At 38.7% G+C, this 18061-nt stretch overlaps 6 protein-coding genes and 1 long non-coding RNA gene across 12 annotated transcripts in view; 3 read left to right on the top strand and 4 right to left on the bottom strand.

Moving 5' to 3' along the window:
- Positions 1 to 1023: 1023 nt before the first annotated feature.
- On the bottom strand, positions 1024 to 2810 carry LOC124202450 (chitinase-3-like protein 2). Its single transcript, XM_046598789.1, has 3 exons — positions 2543 to 2810; positions 2032 to 2478; positions 1024 to 1966 (listed from the first exon to the last, which is right to left on the bottom strand). The coding sequence occupies exons 1-3, from the start codon at positions 2664 to 2666 to the stop codon at positions 1242 to 1244; spliced, it is 1296 nt and encodes a 431-aa protein (XP_046454745.1). The 5' UTR covers positions 2667 to 2810; the 3' UTR covers positions 1024 to 1241.
- A 539-nt stretch (positions 2811 to 3349) lies between these two features.
- On the bottom strand, positions 3350 to 5185 carry LOC124202451 (probable chitinase 10). Of its 2 annotated transcripts, none has more exons than XM_046598791.1 (4): positions 5064 to 5185; positions 4835 to 4996; positions 4275 to 4763; positions 3350 to 4200 (listed from the first exon to the last, which is right to left on the bottom strand). In XM_046598791.1, exons 2-4 carry the CDS (start codon positions 4956 to 4958, stop codon positions 3536 to 3538), a joined length of 1278 nt encoding a protein of 425 aa, XP_046454747.1. In that variant the 5' UTR covers positions 4959 to 4996; positions 5064 to 5185; the 3' UTR covers positions 3350 to 3535. The 2 variants fall into 2 exon arrangements, with proteins under 2 accessions (XP_046454747.1, XP_046454746.1); XM_046598790.1 differs by having other exon boundaries at positions 5068 to 5175.
- A 360-nt stretch (positions 5186 to 5545) lies between these two features.
- LOC124202910 (cuticle protein 19-like) lies at positions 5546 to 6326 on the bottom strand. Its single transcript, XM_046599416.1, has 3 exons — positions 6269 to 6326; positions 5997 to 6106; positions 5546 to 5941 (listed from the first exon to the last, which is right to left on the bottom strand). Exons 1-3 carry the CDS (start codon positions 6324 to 6326, stop codon positions 5546 to 5548), a joined length of 564 nt encoding a protein of 187 aa, XP_046455372.1.
- Positions 6327 to 7304: 978 nt separating this feature from the next.
- LOC124201847 lies at positions 7305 to 8711 on the top strand. Of its 3 annotated transcripts, XR_006877723.1 has the most exons (3): positions 7336 to 7480; positions 7549 to 7786; positions 7855 to 8711. It is a non-coding gene; the product is annotated as an uncharacterized LOC124201847 (long non-coding RNA). The 3 variants fall into 3 exon arrangements; XR_006877724.1 differs by having other exon boundaries at positions 7305 to 7474; positions 7549 to 8711; XR_006877722.1 differs by having other exon boundaries at positions 7549 to 8711.
- The window catches only part of LOC124201846 (adhesive plaque matrix protein-like), a 28570-nt gene continuing 19172 nt past the window's right edge, over positions 8664 to 18061 (bottom strand). The window contains exons 1-4 of one of the 3 annotated variants that reach the window (XM_046598096.1): positions 9401 to 9464; positions 9204 to 9320; positions 8869 to 9131; positions 8664 to 8817 (exon numbers count right to left, since the gene is read on the bottom strand). In XM_046598096.1, coding sequence (XP_046454052.1) covers positions 8739 to 8817; positions 8869 to 9131; positions 9204 to 9320; positions 9401 to 9406 — 465 coding nt within the window. In that variant the 5' untranslated portion in view covers positions 9407 to 9464 and the 3' untranslated portion in view covers positions 8664 to 8738. Of the gene's footprint in view, positions 9132 to 9203; positions 9321 to 9400; positions 9465 to 18061 lie in introns of those variants that run through there. The other 2 variants (XM_046598093.1, XM_046598094.1) reach the window with 2 other exon arrangements.
- On the top strand, positions 11452 to 13461 carry LOC124201842 (mucin-17-like). The gene is made up of 6 exons (XM_046598087.1): positions 11452 to 11914; positions 11977 to 12102; positions 12175 to 12627; positions 12713 to 12897; positions 12986 to 13080; positions 13185 to 13461. The coding sequence occupies exons 1-6, from the start codon at positions 11516 to 11518 to the stop codon at positions 13340 to 13342; spliced, it is 1416 nt and encodes a 471-aa protein (XP_046454043.1). The 5' UTR covers positions 11452 to 11515; the 3' UTR covers positions 13343 to 13461.
- Positions 15675 to 17045, top strand: LOC124201843 (5-hydroxytryptamine receptor 1F-like). The gene is made up of 2 exons (XM_046598088.1): positions 15675 to 16322; positions 16467 to 17045. Exons 1-2 carry the CDS (start codon positions 15695 to 15697, stop codon positions 16892 to 16894), a joined length of 1056 nt encoding a protein of 351 aa, XP_046454044.1. The 5' UTR covers positions 15675 to 15694; the 3' UTR covers positions 16895 to 17045.

Raw genomic sequence — 18061 nt, 5'->3', positions numbered from 1 at the left:
CGGAGTTCGCGCTCGAAAATTTTTTGGTACTGAATTAAATGCATTCGTCACGTACTCATCTTCACTTTCCTAGAAGCAGCAGGGGTCAAATCACTTCATTAAAAAAAATTTACAATGAATTAAATGTTGTTTTTTATTTACGCTTCTTCTTTTTTACTAAACTTGTTCTTATTGTGTCGGTGGTTTTTTCTTTCTTTAAGTTGCCTGTCATTGCTGATTACAATTAATAATAAACGTTAGGCTTGCGCCCATTTTTCAAGTCGTTAGCGATAATGTAGCATATTAATGTTGAAAAACTCGGTATCGACAACATTCAAATCACCTTGCTTTTTTTAATTTTCGGCTTGATTTATTATAGTGTTTCTCGATGCTGAGGCTACCTGGCGGTCACGGAAAGAAGGATGGAATTTAAGATTCAAATAAGATAGGAATGAGGAACATTTTTGCAGATCTCGTTGGCAGTTCAAGGTTAAAACTTTTCGTTAACCCAAATGACTCGGTGGCTAGGTGACATCCTATTGGTCTCAAGGTTAGGTAATCTCATATTAGTGTTAGAGATAAAAGGTGCACACACATCCTGTACATAATACATCGGAGCCATAAATTTTTAAAATAGAAGATAATATAGTAGCTTATAATCAATAATTATATACCGCTCTACACGACATGTCAAAATTCGTATGCTTGATGAAAATGACGAAACAAATTTCAACATTCCTTTTGCAGAAACAAAAGCAATACATCGCTTAATTCAGATCATAATTTTTAAAAATAAATAAAATATTTTCTGTAAGCTCTTTTTTTTACATAGCCAAAAGAGGCAAAAAGCGCAATAGAACTATTTCAGAAGCAAAGTTTTGTTCCCTGGAGTACTTCAAAGAAAGCTTCTTTTCTAGTTCCATTTTTTTTTAACGAGTAAGTGGAAATATTATATGCAAGGTGACCCTTGACAATATATACACTACTATATACTACTCTCCCTTCCACGTCAGAATTTATGCCATCTAATAACGGAAACTTGTCTCATGTCATTTTTCTTGTATTGCTTCATATAGCGAGTAAATAGTCAACATTACGTAGGAGGATCACTGCCGTATATAATCCCTTCGCCACCCACTTACTCCACGACATTTCCATGAAAGTATGTTACCATTATTTTTAAATCAGGAAAGATTCGAGGAAAATTTTAAAAAATGCACTCAGACGATCGATTGCTATTCATTTCCATGACAAATTTCGCCCTAAAAGTACATGGGACGAGAATAAAATATTAATAATAGCATCGTTATTGTCATATTGGCCAGAATAAAATTCGGGGAAAGGTCACGCGAAGCAGATACGTACAGCTCAGCATTTTGACCGATGACGTTGAGAGTTCTAGATAGAGACGCTAGCAAAGGATTGATCCCACTGCCACAAGTATTTCTAAAATCGTCCATGGAGATGTCCCAAACAACAGCCCCGCCCAAATTCTTTGACAGGATATACTTTCCTTTGTGTATGACCATATCGACGTCGTCGTATCCGACCCAAATCCTTCCGGACGTCCGCAAGGAGTAGGCGATTGGCCCGTTCAAACGGCTGCCACTTCTGACTGCTTTAAAATCCTTGTCGACGCGTACGTGCCGACAAATTTCGTAAAAGGCCAATTCTCCTTGGGTGTTAGTCAATGGACCGGCCGGTCCGGGGCCCGATGCTTTGGCTGGCGGATTGTAAGCGTCCGACGATAACGTCCAGCTCTTACCGAAAAAAGGGATACCCACGTTGAGTTTTGATATGGATACGCCCTTGTTGATCCAATAAGACACAACTGAATCGACGTTATTGCTACCGACTCCGGAAGTCTCCCATTTCCTCGTGTAGAGTGGGGCGTGGTGATCTGCCATGGATTTCGAATTGTCCGTCATGTTGTAGGATTTCAAGTTCACAAAGTCCACTAGCGCTTCAATTTTTGGAAAATCATAGCCTAGTTACGGAAAACAAATTAAAAATTGACTTAGAAAATGTGTAAATAAAATAGGAATAATTTACTTAATTCCGAGATGGATTGATTGGCTGTTACGGCGACGCTAAGTAGATATCCACTCGACTTGAAGGCGTCTTTAAGGGCTGTCAGTACCCGAATGAATTGTTTTGGATCATTGGCAGTAGGCGAAGCAGAATCCCACGGCCAAGAAAAGTCCAATCCGTCAAAACCGTAACGGGCAAGAAATTGGGCGGCAGAGTGAGCGAAATTGGCCCTGTTGCTGCCCATCACATTCTCGGTATACTGTGCCGACTGGAAGTCGATCCAGCTTCCAACCGAAAGCATTATTTTCAGTTTGGGGTTCTTGTTTTTCAGATGTACGAATTTCATGACCGTTGGGTCAAGACTTCCGGGTTCTCCTTTACTGACGATCGAGTTGAAAATACCCGAAACGAAGATCAGGTGAGTGCACAGGAAAGGGTCGATGTTTTCGACAGTAAATTGGCCATCACCTGTTCACCAGAGATTGATCAGCACGAAATGAATAAGGCAAACAAATTAATACGTTGCCTTTACCTTTACGTAAACTAGCTCCAGAATTGAAATAACAAACCAATCGTGGAGTTGCCGAAACGGTACCAATATTACTCAACACCAAAGATGCAGTAGCAATCACCAACAATGTCGGCCATTGTCCCATGTCGAGGGTTTGTTATTCTTGCCGTTGAATTGCGAGAAATTCTGCGACACTATAATCAATAATAAGTGTCAGGCAGCAATAAGTAGCTCTGCAATCCTTTGCGTGATTGATACAGTGAACAGAAAAGAAAAGTGTGCGCAAGGAACATTTTGGGTGTACTAATTTACAAATATTGTTGCTTATCTCATTCACAGTTCAGGATATTGCTCAGGATGTTGTGGCGAGATGTTTGATAGTGGCAAAGAAAAAGTATGTGTCTAAGCTATACTTATAATAATTCAAGTCATGTGCAATAGGGAGAAAATACAGCGCGGAAAATATGTATGTCGACGAGGATAATTTGTTGAGGAATGAAGTGAATTTTTATTAGCTGTTTAAGATTTCCTTCTCTCTTTCTTATTTAAAACGAGCTCGCTATGACACGTTTCCCCTTTTGATTATCCAAAAACATTGCTGGAGTGAGAAGGCTCCGGAACTTTAAATAGGTTGAAGAACAACGCCTGGAGTAGAATAGATGATCTTTCCACTTCATAGTAGCTAAGGTGTTGTTAAAGATAAAAATAAAGAATAGCAGTGGGTAAGAAGAGATGAATCTAATAATATAAACAGCAGTCGTTTGATTGAAATTAGGTATAGCAAGAGAAGAGGTGCCTAAAATAATAAGAAAGAAGGTAGCAACTGTATTTGAAAAAGTTTGTATTTGGTTTCAATCCCGACGGCAGCAGACATCCATGTCTGGATATAGCGAATCAGAATTGAGCTATACTACCACCTTGAATATATTTGATTATTTGGTATAGCTATACTATTTCTTTTTTCTTGTTTTATTCACTAGCTTCAGCATTGTACAAACATTAGTTACACCTAATTTAATCGTTGTAGCATATGCATTCGCAAGTGGTATTTATACCGTTCAGGGTGTTGTAGATGGCCGTTGTTATGGGATTGACTCCAAGACCACAACTATCCCGAAAGTCGTCGTAACTAATGTCCCAAAGGAAGGCTCCACCCAATCCTTTCGATAGAATAAACTGGGATTTGACAATTGCCATGGCAGGATCGTCGTAACCAACCCACGTCTTCGGATCAGTTGGAGACACGGCGTAGGGACCGATCTTTTTATCGGGATCAGAGAATACTTTCCAACCGTTGTTGCGAATAGCGGAACATATTTCATAGAAAGCCATTGTATTATTTGCGCCCGTTATATCTCCAGCCGGACCAACACCCACAGCTGAAATTGGTGGAACAAAGCTATTCGACGACGATTGTGATCGCGCTAGGGTCCAACTGAGTCCAAAAAGCGGTATACCCAGATTGATTTTTGACGCTAACAAACCTAAATTTGTCCAATAGGTAACGGAGTATTCGGCATTCAGATTTTCATTCTCCATCTCAAAATGACGTTTGCGAAGAGGAGAATGGTGATCGGCTACTGATGCCCCTACTGTCGGATCCCAAGAAGGAACGTGGTAAAAATACGTTTCCAGATTAATGAAATCTACAATTTCGTTTAATCCCGACACGTCAAATTCTAAAAAAAAAAAAAAAAAAGTTAATTGTTATTCATTTGTGAGTCATTTTCAATATTTTCAATATTTGAATTACTTTCGCCGTTGGATTGTGAATAGTCTGACGAATCCTCCGAAAGAGTAAGACACAGTATGTATCCTTTTGTATTGAAAGCTTTTTTCAGTTCTGTGAGTAGATGGACGAAGCTCGTTTTAACGACACCATTAGGCAAATGATCTTCATAACGTATATCTAAATCCAAGCCATCAAAGTTGTGAAGTTGAAGGAAATCCATGACTGAGCTGACGAATGGGACAATGTTGGACTCGTTTGCAGTTAGTTGCTCATAATGACCATTTTCAATACCGTCATTCGCAAACCCTACTACAATCATCACCTTCAATTGAGGGTTTTGGGTTTTAAGGGCTACAGATTTCTTGTAGCCTTTTTTGTCAATGTCGGCAGCGTGATCACTAATAGAAATGTTTAAGCTTGATTTATCGATGTTAGCAAATTGATACAACAAATGTGTGCACAGTTTCGGATCGATGTTATCAACGGTGTAGTGTCCAGCACCACCAGATGCTAAATTCAGTAAATTGGTCATAGAAATTTTTTTGTAATGCATTTTTGAATTGAACATTTTGTCTTTTTACTTGTGCGATACACTGCCCAATTAGGAAACGTGCAAACAATTCGTTTTCCATGGAGTATAATAGGCAGCGAAGAAAGTTGTAGCAGTGTTAATATTTTGATTAAACTATTAATCAACAGCTTCATATTATGGTCTTCTGCAAAAAGTGGGTGTGGAGGATACCCTGAAAGTTATATTTTTCGTTTCTTTAACAACACAATTAACGTGCGTTTTAGAGATTGAATGGTTACCTACAGATTTTTAATTTGACAGACAGCCGAAATACGAGTGCACTGATGGAAGAATATTTTTCGATTACTGAAATTGTTCCTTCCTATACGGTACTAGGCCTACTATTTTGGCTCTCGATTCCTTCCTGCCGACCCACTTCTTTGCTTTTTAAAGAATATCCCAATTATTGTGTTTAGGTGATATCCAAACGCCACATCCCGGTTGCCTTTCCCGTTGATGATTATTTTCTTATCTTGAGAAAAAAGGGAAAAAAATTGTCGGTGGCTTAACATCATTATCCAAGCCATTGGTAGCATGCGAGAGTTAATTTTAAAAATTCTGAATATTTCAATCGATTTCAATGGAAGTTCCGTGCTGCAAAAATATCATGTAGAGCTTTCAGACCAAATGGTAAGTACTACTTTCTTTAACCAAATTGGATAGTTTATTAAATAATTATCATTTACATGCAGACATTTCGGTTGTCTCAATTAATTGCAATTTAGTAGTTGGACTGAACTGCGGGGGTTTTATAGACTGGAGTGGCGGTGTAAACCGGGGCCATTTTGGCCGGTGCAGAGTATGTGGGAGCGGAATAAGTTGGTTTGCTGTAGGTCGGAGTAGAAGGCTTGTAAGCTGGGGCAGAGTAGGTGGTAGCTTTGTAGTTGGATGCGACGTATTCGGGGTACTTGGCTTCACCGGTGTACTTGACGTCGGCGACATATCCGTAGCTGTCGGCCTTGTAGGTGACAATTTGGGTGCGGCCGTCGGGAAGGACGACACGGTATGATCCGGTTACGACATTGCCGTCGCTCTTCTCAGAGTGTCCGTAGTCGTTGTAGTAATCATTGACGGCCCAGCTGAAGTCGTAAGGTTGGGGAGTCTTCAAATAATATTCCTTCGTGAAAGTTAATTTCCATGTTTCTTTAATTAATTTATGAAATGTGACTCACCTCGTATTTGGCTTCATATGTAGATTTGTATGCCGGAGCTTCGTACTTGGGAGCGTATTCGGCTGACCTGTAAGAATCGGCGGCAGCGACAGCGAGGCGAGGATGAAGAACTAATAAAATATGGAAAGTTTGACGCCATGTACAAGGTAATGCGTTTTAGGAAAAAAAACATTATAAAAATATCTCCTACTTTCATTTTGGAGTAATAGTATACTTGCTGAAAACAGTTGGTAAACTGATAATTTTAGTCTGATCCGTTCACGTTTATATACAAAATTGGAGAGCACATTCCGACTGATACGTTTGAATATGGCAATTTGCCAAAGTCATGCATTCAGCGAAAGTGATTGGTAGAGGTTATGCAAATAGTAAGGGGTCAAGGTAAATGAAAATTGAAATACATCCCACCCGTCAGCTCGTGTGAAGAGAAAACTTAGATGAATATTGGACAACCAGTAACAGATTAGTACCCAATTTGGATCATAACTCGAGTTTGGAAAGAAACCTTTGCTCGACTTTTAGAGGAATTTGGATTTGATTAATGACCTATTAAAACTGTAACGACATTATTAACGTTCTCTTTTATCCCCGTTTAGAAAGTTTTGCGGGAATTTCCCCACTTTTTGTTTGGGCGATTGTTGTCTCTTATTCGTCACAAACTATGCTACTGCTACGCCACGAAATGAATTAGGAATCGATTCATGTACAGTAGATCTTGCAACGTTCAATTACATCACTGCCAGTCAAAGTAAAAGAATTTGAATAATTTGAGTTATACCAAGTGTCGTAGGCAATCCGCATTGGCTAATCGTACGAATCTCAGAAATTAACCGAAAATAACTTCGGAACATGGGCCAACCAACGGAATTATAGGTCTTCAACTCTCCATAACGTCCTTTTTCATCAGCACAGACAGGGAAATAAGTTTAGAAGTGAATTTGAAACGAGTCGATGTATTTTTGTACTGTTATAGCGTATATTGTGCCTTTCTAATTAACTTCATAACTTCATGCATACGTATTTCTTCGATCTGTTTGCATTGAGTTCCCTTAAACCTCTTCCCTTAATCAGGGTACTGTTGTAAATAACTTTTAAAATTATAAACAAAATTGTTTTACATTTAAAGGATGTAAGCGGTAAGCCCTAGAGCATGCCTAGAGGAAAATTTATTCTCAATTACTTTGAATTATTGCAAGAAAAATTTGAAAAAAGGTGACATTTTTTGAAAAATATTTGACATTTTTGACGGACATGTTATTAGGTGGCGCGGAGATCATTAATTGGCAACATTGGGTCTCTCAGTTACACGCAGTCTCTCAGTTACACGCAGTAATACGACATTTAGCAGTTACGACTCTCAGTTACGTAGATTTCACGGAAGTTCGGCTGTATTTTTTGTTGGCTAGTTTGAGTAGTTTCCATATTCCAATTTCTAAACTTCGTATACTCAGCGGACTCTAACAACAGTATTCAACGATGTAATCGTGAGTGTAAAAGTATTAGAAAAAAGTCTATATGTAAAGTTCTTGTTTTTTCTCGATTGCCTCAACAGGTTCTCAATGTTTTATCTGCTTGTGCTGCCTGTCTCTAACATGTGGTTATAACAAAGCAGTCAAGTGAAGGAAATGTTTTAACCTTTACAGGATTACCAAACGACATTTGTGCAAGAAGCAGTCCAGGAACTAGGTGCACTATGTCCTCCAAACTTCCAGTACAAGAAGCAGTCGTGCTGGATTTCAAATTTTCACTATGAGTGCTTTGAGAAATGCTGACTCAAATACAACAACAAGGTAATGTCTGGATCTCAAAAGTTACGATGTGATTGTTGAAATTGATTTTATTGTTCGTGGAGCACCAGAGAAAGAGAAATCTAGCATCCAGCATCAGCTACACCAACCCTAATTACTGAAGCTGGACTGCTGTACATTTTGTTTCACCCAAAGAGTAATTTAGTAATAGTAAATTTCCAATCTCATATGGACCAACACTGCTGTAGTTCTTCACCTGGCAACAAAGTGTCACTGAAGTAAAAAGGTAGAGAGAAGATGTCGATTGTCGACGTGAGTGACTATAACCATGCTATAACTGCGGGACTGTTGACAGGTAACCCAGTTTTTGCCCATATGTTCCAGCATTTGAGGAAATTGGAGACTAATCACTTGTGCTTAAGTTTTCAATGCCTACTTTGCTCACTACCTGGTGTAAAACAAAATAACAGATCCTCAGTTACCTCAGCACTTGGTTTATGTTAAAGTTAACCGAAGCTGAACGAAACTTTTGTTTGCTGCGTGTACGTAATTTGCTTTAACGGTGTCATTAATTTCTTCTTGCTCTTATAGGATTTCCATAGGCATGTCGAAGTCGATGACCACGAAAGCGCTTCACGCTCAAGGTCACCACATTAAATTGTGTTTCCATATTCTGAATGCAGTTCTTGTCCGTCGGTGTCGTGTTTCCGTGGACCAAGTAATCGAATTTTTTTACTTTTTGGGTAGATGTAGTTATAGATTTCTATCTGCGTATTGAACTTATGGTGATCCAATCCATCCCGAGCTGTTCCGGCCATTGAATTTTCGCAAGATGGAAGAATTCAATACTCTTCTAAAACAGAACCGAGAATCCAGGAATATTTTATCTCTTCCATAATTAAAATATTTATGGTCGTACTTTGATCGAATTGAATTTTTTATTAAATTATAAGTTTAGATACAGATATTTCGATTGTTTGAATCAACATTCAATTTAGTACTGCGGCTGGACTACGGGGGCTTTGTAGACCGGAGTGGTGGTGTAAGCCGGGGCCGGGGCAGGGGCAGAGTATGTGGGAGCGGTGACGGTGTAGGTGGGACTCTTTTTGGCCGGGGCAGTGTATGTGGGAGCGGTGTAAGCAGGAGCGGAGTAGGTGGTAGCTTTGTAGTTGTTTGCGACGTATTCGGGATACTTGGCTTCACCGGTGTACTTGACGTCGGCGACATATCCGTAGCTGTCGGCCTTGTAGGTGACAATTTGGGTGCGGCCGTCGGGAAGGACGACACGGTATGATCCGGTGGTCACTTTGCCATCGCTTCTCTCGGAATGGGAATAGTCGTTGTAGTAATCATTGACGGCCCAGCTGAAGTCGTAAGGTTGGGGAGTCTTCAAAAATATTTATTTGTGAAAGTTAATTTCCATGTTTCGCTAATTCAATTATTATAGAATCAAACTCACCTCGTATTTGGCTTCATATGTAGATTTGTATGCCGGAGCTTCGTACTTGGGAGCGTATTCGGCTGACCTGTAAGAATCGGCGGCAGCGACAGCGAAAAGGGCGGCGAGGATGAAGAACTAATAAAATATGGAAAGTTTGACGCCATGTACAAGGTAATGCGTTTTAGGAAAAAAAACATTACAAAAATATCTCCTACTTTCATTTTGGAGTAGTAGTATACTTGCTGAATACAGTTTGTAAACTGATAATTTTAGTCTGATCCGTTCACGTTTTTATACGAAATTGGAAATGGGAGAGTAGATAACAACTAATGACATTGAAATATGGCTATTCGCCAGAGCCATGTATACAGAGAAAGTAACTGATGGAAGTTATGCAAAGAATATACAATCAAGGTATAAGAAAATAGAATTGTACTCCACCCATCTGCTCATATGAAGGAACATATAGCATATGGCATATGAACAACCAATAGCAGCTTAGCACTCAATTCGGAAATAATAGCGTGCGTACATAGTCAAATATCAAGAAATCGTTGTTCGACTTTTTAGACTGGGAATTAGGAGTTGATTAGTGACCCATTAAACTGTAAAGATATTATTCGCGTTCTCTTTTTTCTTTTACTCTCTTTTTTTCCCGAAAAACTTACGGGAATTTCCCCTTTCTTTTTTTTTCATATTATGTTTTTATTAATCAAACCACACTGTTGTCTCTTAATCTCATCATAAGCTATGCTACGTCGAAACGAATACAAATCGAGCTAACGTCTTAAGGTCTTATTCACGTTAAAATAGAATTAGAGATGCAGTTAAGACAATTGGAGCGAGATTATTATTTTTTTTAAACATTTGAACGAATTTCAAAACATAAAAATAAATAGGCCGGTCCTTGAAATAATTGGCCTTTATAAAAAACTAAAACGCAAAGGGATTAACTTTTGTATTTTAACTCTTAAAGTCGAATCCTCTCTTTCGCTTCCAAATATTTGTATTTTAGTGTTATTGGTCACGGGAAACGTGGAATATTTAAACTCGTCTGCTATTTACATACCTGTCTGAGTGTCTGTCGTGCTCGTGCCACAGGTCCTTGATTAACTAAATGAAATCTTATTGTTTTTTTCATTCACGCTCATCTGATAGTTAACAGTGTCTTCAGTGAAGTTGATTATCAACAGGATTTTCTTACGAGCATTAAATGATTATTTACTGACGTTTATATGTCTTGAATTGTCAAATTGCACAACCTTAATTCATCTCCCGTGCTTAAACTCCCAAAGGTTTCAAGATTCCCAGGTAAAAAATTTTCGAGTGACTCATGAAATTGAAAGTGTCTCAATCAATCTCAGGATTTAGGTAAGTTTTTTTAGAGACAAATGCTGAAATAAATGCCACTTTAAGGTAATTTAAGGTTTGTACTAAAACATCATGTCAGTAATGATTTTTATTGTGAAGTTCAATAACTTCAGTTAGTCTGTGAGTGGACTTAAGGCAAAGTCGGTTTCCCTTTGCATTTCATCAGAAGCTCAAAATGCCTATAGATAGCCAAGAATGATTGTAAGATAAGTGTGCCCATACCTTTCTAACGCCTTCCTTTCTTATCAAATGCAAGACCCAATTCCATTTTTACGTCATAAAGTCATGACGTATAGATTACATTAAACTACGCGTGACGCGTCGCCTTGATCACGCAAGACTCACAATTTGACATTTGAGCATGACAAGGCAAGAAATACTGAATAAATAAACTTCCCTGACCTCTATTAAATTAGAATAGTTGATCACTAGACCCGCTCTTATTTTCCCGTGAAATCTCTGTAGCAACTCGCACATTACTTGGATATTCTTCACTTGCCATTTTATTTCCATTTCGAATGTCAACTTGGTGACTGTGAATTGTTACTTACAATTTGTAAGTTTATGTAGTTGAACCACGCAACATCGATGCGCATCAGTTCCCCTGTGGAAACCTTTTATTAAGTCTATTTTTTTTTGTTCAAATTGTTATCGTTAACTTTATTTCGCTAGGGGGAAGAAGCAGAAAATGACTAATAAATTGATGACATGACTGAGAAGAAATGTTATAGAATTAATATGAATCCAATATACTCTTTAATTATGTGTGGATATAAAACTGCAAACTCACTCATTAATACTCAGATTAAAGGATTTGAAGTTTTATCGACCTGATAACCGAACGTCACGTATACACGGAAAGGATCCATCGAACCGCTATATATACCCGCTCATCTGAACGGTGCGATATAGAACACCACACCCATTCGCTTGATCGATTTCTTCATAGGTACGCAAGAATGAGCCTAACCTCTGCTTCATTTTTCTTAGTTGCCATTTCAATTGCCGCCTGCTGGGCCGGACTTGACGTAAGCCAAAATCGTTTGTCTGATGTCGATCCTCGTTCAGCTCGGATCCTGTTGAGCAACAACTTTGAGAGTGGATCCGCCGATCCTTGGTACGACAATTCGCCGTCCAGCGTCCACTGGATTGTCGAAGATTTCTATTATCCTGCTGAAGTCAGCAATCCGCCTCCCGCTCCTTTGTCAGGTACCAAATACCTGCGAGCTACCCGCAACTCCCAATTGTCTGCCGGCCTTCTCATATTGCGCTCAGAGGCATTCACGGCCTTGCCCGGTGACACGATAACGTTCAAATTTTGGATTCGGTCCAGATTCGACAATGGCAACGTTTTGGAGGTAAAATATCTTGTGATTGAAAAATTATCGATCTCTTGTATAAAATCAATTTCTTTTTGCAGCTTGTGATTGCTGCTGGTGACGTTGAAACGACATTGCTTACATTGACGAGTTATTCAACAGCATCGAATTTCAACTGGCGCCCAGCCTCTACCTCTCTCCGCGTGTCGGAACCAACCGATGTGACGGTAAGACACGTCCTTTGCAAGCCTACATTCATTTTTCTTAATGTCATTGGGTTTATTACCTTATCTGTTTAGTTGATTTTTTATGGATACTGTGGATCAAACAACGAAGATGCTATCACCATCGATGACATTGTGCTTGAAACTCACGACATCTCTACAACTGAGACGGTGACAACTACTACTACACCGACCACTACTACACAGACCACTACTACACCGACCACTACTACACCGACCACTACTACACCGACCACTACTACACCGACAACTACTACACCAACTACTACTACACCAACTACTACTACACCAACTACTACTACACCGACTACTACTACACCGACTACTACTACCCCAACTACTACTACATCCTCATCGCCAATTCGACGGACAGTGGTATTCATCTACAAGACGACGCAAAATGAGCAAAACATGTTCATTCGAGGTGGAATCGATGACAAAGTTGTTCGTCCTGTCTGCATGAATGACCAAGATGCAGAGTCCTCAAATTGCTCCGTTTCTATTCAAGTATGTGATCGCAAAGGACATAATAGAAATTGTTTTCATGTAATTATTTTATATCAAGTACCATTCTTTCTTTTTTTTTTTTTAGGTAAATTCTTTGGGTGTTGGCGCACCCTGGGAATCATACGATGCCTGGAGAATCGGCGATACCAAACTTGACTGGTTCGGAGCTCAGGCAGGACAAGGAACCTACATGGATAGTTCCGCTTTCGGTACGCCTTTGGCCTGGACTACAAGTAATTCTATTTTACCGGAATATCAAGAACTGAACAAGTAACACAAATCTATCTCAAATATCATACTCACGTTTCCCCCATGAGCGCATAATTTATAATGCTGTGCGTGTTACCTACTTTTTCAGATGGGGAGATCACTATCATATGGTGGATTTTGACATGGATTGCTCAGAGACCGTAAACGGCTGGTTTGATGTCAAAGCGTTCATCACGAATTTTGGTAAGTTGATCTTCGCTATTCTGTTTGTTTCTCATTGCCGATCGATGCATAATTGAAGTTAATTTCACATCTTAATTGTTGAAATCATCGGAAATCATCTACAGCATCCGGATGGGAAACTGACATTATTCAATCACCATGCACTGGGACAGGAGCTCATGGCCTTCCACCTTATTCTGGCACCAAAAATCACATGGCCCGTTGCGGTTACGTCAATAAATTCAGTTTTGGCGGTGGTGATTGCGAAATCAATGCATTTTAATTTGGTGTATCATTAGCATTATTTCTTCCATTTTGTGTGTGACTTAATCTTTGGCAAGCGGATGGGTATTAAACATTTGGTTTTAGTTTGGTCCACTCAATAAATCCAATTTCGTTCCAGTTTGATTTTGTTGATTGGAGTAGTTTATATTTATATAGTCTCTCTAGTGGATTATAGTACGTTTTCTTAATACTTAGGCTTACTGTTTCCTTGGGGTGAAAAATCGGACGCAGTCCACATTACACTGTTTCAAAATCATGGAAATGTTTTATTTCATGCAGTTCACTAACGTAACTGGATTGCAAAAAAACAAACAAAAACAAAACAAAACACGGCAATACATTTGTTTTTGCTGTTGCCTCTGGCTCTTAAATGGTCATATCACGAAATTTGTATCTTGATATTGCCGTGCTTTATTTTGTACTTGCTTTAATATGCGAGATTCGTTTGTTTCTTGTTCTCTAATTTTAATTCTCTAATACACGCTGTGAGACTTTCTAGATCTCAGATGACGTTGAGCTATCTGGAAAGCGATCCAAGCTATCCAAGTCTCTAGCCGTTTCGTCCAGTTGTTCGTGCATGCAAAGGAGGTTGTCACTAGGTGGAAAAAGTAATGTCAACTAGATGGCGCGAGAGTATTCGTTAGAGACGAAATTCTGCCATTTGTTTGCGAGACACTGACCGAAAATGTATCGTTTATATTTTTTTAGCCAACTCACAACAGTGTACTTTTTTTCCCCGACAGTTTTCGTCATTTACATGGTAATTCTTGCTTGGATTTAGGGTTAATAGGTGGATATTATATGTGTGTGAATTTCCAGAATTTCTATTTTCATTTCCCTTACAGGCTTACATATAATAGACCTGTTGATTTATTTCACTACATCCTTCCAAAAGCTACCCTTTCTCATTTCGTTAACTATTCGTTGGTTTATCATTAAACTGTGGCGTATCATAAACTTTAAAAGTGCAGACGGAGGGAGAATTACGAAAAACGGAATATTTCTTGTTGGCATTGAAACTTGACAAATTTATACGCTTTATAGAATAGAATCGCAATTCCTTTTCACGCTAGATTGCACTAAACGAAAAACTGGCGTCGGAACGGAAAACGGAAGATGTAAAAAAAGACATTGCTGGATGGAAAGCAGCTTATTTTGTTCCATTGTAGCGCACAACATATACGTACATTTGTAGTAATCTAGTAATAAGGCAGTCGAAGAAACAGGGAAAGAGCATAATGTCGAAAACATGTCGTCCATTTGCTACAACTATGCAATAATAATGGGAACTTAAGTCTGTCTTGCCAAATAACTATGCCTTCCTGGTAGACAAATTATTATAATGAAAGATGCCCTCCGCATCCGCCTATAACGAAGACGGAAGCTTTTGTTCCAGCCTTGTTGCATAATATCTATCTATCATTTAGCTCTTACTATCATTTTGAATATTCCTCAAACAACATAGCGTGCGTCGCCACGAGCAGTTTTGACAGACATACAGACATACAGATTCGGTTTCAGCAACCATAATATGGAAGGCGACTGACCAGTCGCTTCCATACTGCGGTTGCTGAAACCGAATTACGACCGTAACTTGTCTGTAAAAACCGCTAGTGTAGACCCAGCTTATAAGCTGGGTTTAACTACAGCAGAAAAGTAAAACGAACAAAAACAGCAACCCATTACGCCAAAGAAATTTTTGTTTCACCGTGTTTCACATACCGGTATGTTGATTATGTTGTATCATTTACGATGTAAGTATACAGTATAACCCCGACGTGTTACTAATGAACGTGTCATATTTATTTAGAAAAAAAAGGTGACTTTGCTTTTCTAATACGCGTTTCTTTTTTTATAAAAACATCACTGGCTCATTTGACTGTTGTAAAAACCCCTCAAAGTCGCTTAACTTTCTATACATCTGCCCTAAGTCTGCCCTAAAAAAAGTGACATTCTATTTCCGGTAACGTATGCAAACGGAAATTAAATAACTGTTCAAAACAATTTAAATCTAATAGAATAGTGCCTTGTTTTATTGAATTTTCTATTACAATAACATAGTACTCGAATTTAGAATAAAATACAAATAAATCTATTTTGCTGCACGATTATAATATACCAAAATATTATACCAGGTAAAGAATGCAAGTGATCATTGAGACTGTGACTGCGCAAGTCAAACGTCGTCATTTCTACATATAAAGCTTCACATTTGAGTATATCCGCTTCAGTTCACCATTAAGCACAGTCCCAGAGTCACTGCTCAATATTTCGTAGTTAAATGAATGAATCGGTAGGCAATTTGACGTCTTTACTAACCAGTCTAGATATCCCATTAGAGGTGGGACGTATGACTTTAAGGACGCAAACTTTTCGCATCGTTGTTATTGTGATTAGCACTTTGATCAATTGCTTTGTTGCGCTAGTGATTGGATTTTCACGGCAATTGCACTATCCGCGCCACTTGCATTGGATAGCGATTGCGGTGGTTAATCAGTTTTGCTTAATCCTAGCAGTTGTACAAATATTGGCCCACTTGGGCCCTACCCAAAACAGAGTAGCCTGCCAGATTTACGTTTTCAATGCAGGAGTGTTTTACACAATTCTTTTATCTTTCCTTGCCCTTGCGGCACTTGATCGCTACTTGGCCGTCGCTCGTTACGAGTGGTACAAGAAGAAAGTGACAAACCGAGGAACAATTTACCTTTTATCCTTCGTGTTCATCGTGACGTACATGGTGACAACAAGTCCGTTCTGGACCGGTTACAAGAATATCAAAAATTGCAAAATTAACCTCCATCACGTGCATGCTTACTTGATCTACGATCTACTTCTGGGCATTCTCTGCATTACATTGCACACTATGATATTCATCCGATCACGAAAAATCATCAAAAGACAACCACCGAACTTTCTCGAAACATCAGCAATTGCACTTCAATTTCGTCCATCAGCTGTTTCAATAAATGTTATTACAGGTACCTATGAACTGTGAAGTCATAACTCATAAGAAGTTTCTGGTTCGTGTGAATTAGAACATTAATGTGTTAATTTAGTTGTTACTTATGTTGTTACTTTGAAAAGTTTTTGAGTAAATTATTAAACAATTTTTTTTTAACAAGATTTTCCTGTGGTCGAGGAACCTCGTCAAGGAGGAACTCTGATTGAAAATAGGACTGATGCAACAGGCAATGATGATACTCTTCAACACCTTGAATCTCAACTGGATGACACGATCTGTTTCTCTTGGTTTACCGGCCGACCAAAACTCAATCGACTTGAAATACGCGCCGCTCTAAGCATGTCTGTCAATATGCTCCCTTTCTGGTTCTGTACGTTTCCCGTTACTTTGTTTGGCATCGCTGTTTACTGGTGTTTTCGTCTCCAAAGTAAATGCCCTTTTATTATTGTTACCAACCAATATCTCGTCGACTGGTTCACCATCCACACCATTTACAATCCACTGATGTACATGTTTACTAGCAAAGAATTCAAACGTGCCCTGATTCATTTAAAAAACAAAATAAAATTGTGCATTTGCCACGCATAATTACATTTAACGTATTAAAATAAAATTATATAAAAATTATTTACGCTATTTTATGGTATTGATTTTCTCGAACGCCACGTCCACTGTCTGCCTTCAAAGGGTTTTATCATTTTATGTCTCAAATTTCAGTTGTATCTAAGAAAGAAAGAAAAAACCCTACGTAACATACACAATGGTATTCAACTATCCAGCGTTAACACAGTAGGCCTAATGACACATTTCTCCAACGGATTATTCAGTCGACGGCACAAAATTCGGTATTTATCATAACTGAACAGTTCAATTCTGTATATCTCACTTGAATTGCAATTTGTGCATCTCATAGTCTTACGGGAATTAAATTCTAGATAAGATCGGGATGCTGCCAATGATGTTAATAGGGCATAAATATGTACATATATAAGTCTCGGAAGTCGGAACAGGTGGGAAGGGCAAAAGCACGATCGTGGCAGAAGCATATGTTCTGCCTGGCGACATTGTGCCCCGGGCAACTACATTTTAAATGGCATGGCAGCACGAAAAGAGTACAACACATTCTGCAGCTCAATTACGAACATACGAAGAAATTGTGACAGGTTTCTGAACCTTTCGAGAATGGGTGATCATCTTCCCACCAGCAAACAGCTGTAGAGTTGCTGCAAATGCATACTCCGTTTAATAAAATGCAAGGACGACTTGATTCACTAACAAACCAAAAACAAAACGGAAGAAAGAAGAAAATCAAAAATAACCACTAAACAACTGTAAAGGAATAACGTTGCTGTAAGCCTGTAATATATAGAATTTTGCTAAGAAATTATTTGAAAAACGCGTATGAAAAATTTAAAAACAAAATTTAAAATATACATACGAAAAAAGGCAACTCCCAACTTTTCGGTGAATAATAATCCCTAAGGATATCAAAGTAATTTTTTGCCCTCTCAATAGCCCAATCCCTCCGAACCCATCGTCATGAAAATCTCCTGGGGATCAAAATCAACTTTGAAAGGTTATGACTAATAGTCGTATTTTCATCTCAGCATCTTACACGATTAGTTTCACATTAAATTCAATCAAAATCATATAGTCGCTCAAAATAATGTTGCCGCTTTACATCAAATAAATAACCTAACATGGTGTTCATGTGAGGCTTAATTGCCTCTACATCCATATAGGACTATAGTTTGG

This window comes from Daphnia pulex, chromosome 9 (genome assembly GCF_021134715.1).
Source record: "Daphnia pulex isolate KAP4 chromosome 9, ASM2113471v1".
Classification (NCBI taxonomy): Eukaryota; Metazoa; Arthropoda; class Branchiopoda; order Diplostraca; family Daphniidae; genus Daphnia; species Daphnia pulex.
The sequence above is the reverse complement of the archived record's forward strand: the minus strand, read 5'-3'. Positions and strand labels throughout refer to the sequence as shown.

Coding starts and splice junctions, on each gene's coding strand:
- LOC124202450 (XM_046598789.1), bottom strand. CDS start 2,666: ATGGGACAATGGCCGACATTGTTGGTGATTGCTACTGCATCTTTGGTG. Junction 2,479..2,542: donor TGGAGCTAGTTTACGTAAAG/GTAAAGGCAACG, acceptor TCTGGTGAACAG/GTGATGGCCAATTTACTGTC. Junction 1,967..2,031: donor TCAATCCATCTCGGAATTAA/GTAAATTATTCC, acceptor TTCCGTAACTAG/GCTATGATTTTCCAAAAATT.
- LOC124202451 (XM_046598791.1), bottom strand. CDS start 4,958: ATGAAGCTGTTGATTAATAGTTTAATCAAAATATTAACACTGCTACAA. Junction 4,764..4,834: donor TTGGGCAGTGTATCGCACAA/GTAAAAAGACAA, acceptor TACTGAATTTAG/CATCTGGTGGTGCTGGACAC. Junction 4,201..4,274: donor TTCACAATCCAACGGCGAAA/GTAATTCAAATA, acceptor TTTTTTTTTTAG/AATTTGACGTGTCGGGATTA.
- LOC124202910 (XM_046599416.1), bottom strand. CDS start 6,326: ATGACTTTGGCAAATTGCCATATTCAAACGTATCAGTCGGAATGTGCT. Junction 6,107..6,268: donor GGAATGTGCTCTCCAATTTT/GTATATAAACGT, acceptor ATATTTTATTAG/TTCTTCATCCTCGCCTCGCT. Junction 5,942..5,996: donor CATATGAAGCCAAATACGAG/GTGAGTCACATT, acceptor ACTTTCACGAAG/GAATATTATTTGAAGACTCC.
- LOC124201842 (XM_046598087.1), top strand. CDS start 11,516: ATGAGCCTAACCTCTGCTTCATTTTTCTTAGTTGCCATTTCAATTGCC. Junction 11,915..11,976: donor ACAATGGCAACGTTTTGGAG/GTAAAATATCTT, acceptor TTCTTTTTGCAG/CTTGTGATTGCTGCTGGTGA. Junction 13,081..13,184: donor AGCGTTCATCACGAATTTTG/GTAAGTTGATCT, acceptor AATCATCTACAG/CATCCGGATGGGAAACTGAC.
- LOC124201843 (XM_046598088.1), top strand. CDS start 15,695: ATGACTTTAAGGACGCAAACTTTTCGCATCGTTGTTATTGTGATTAGC. Junction 16,323..16,466: donor TTCAATAAATGTTATTACAG/GTACCTATGAAC, acceptor TTTTTTAACAAG/ATTTTCCTGTGGTCGAGGAA.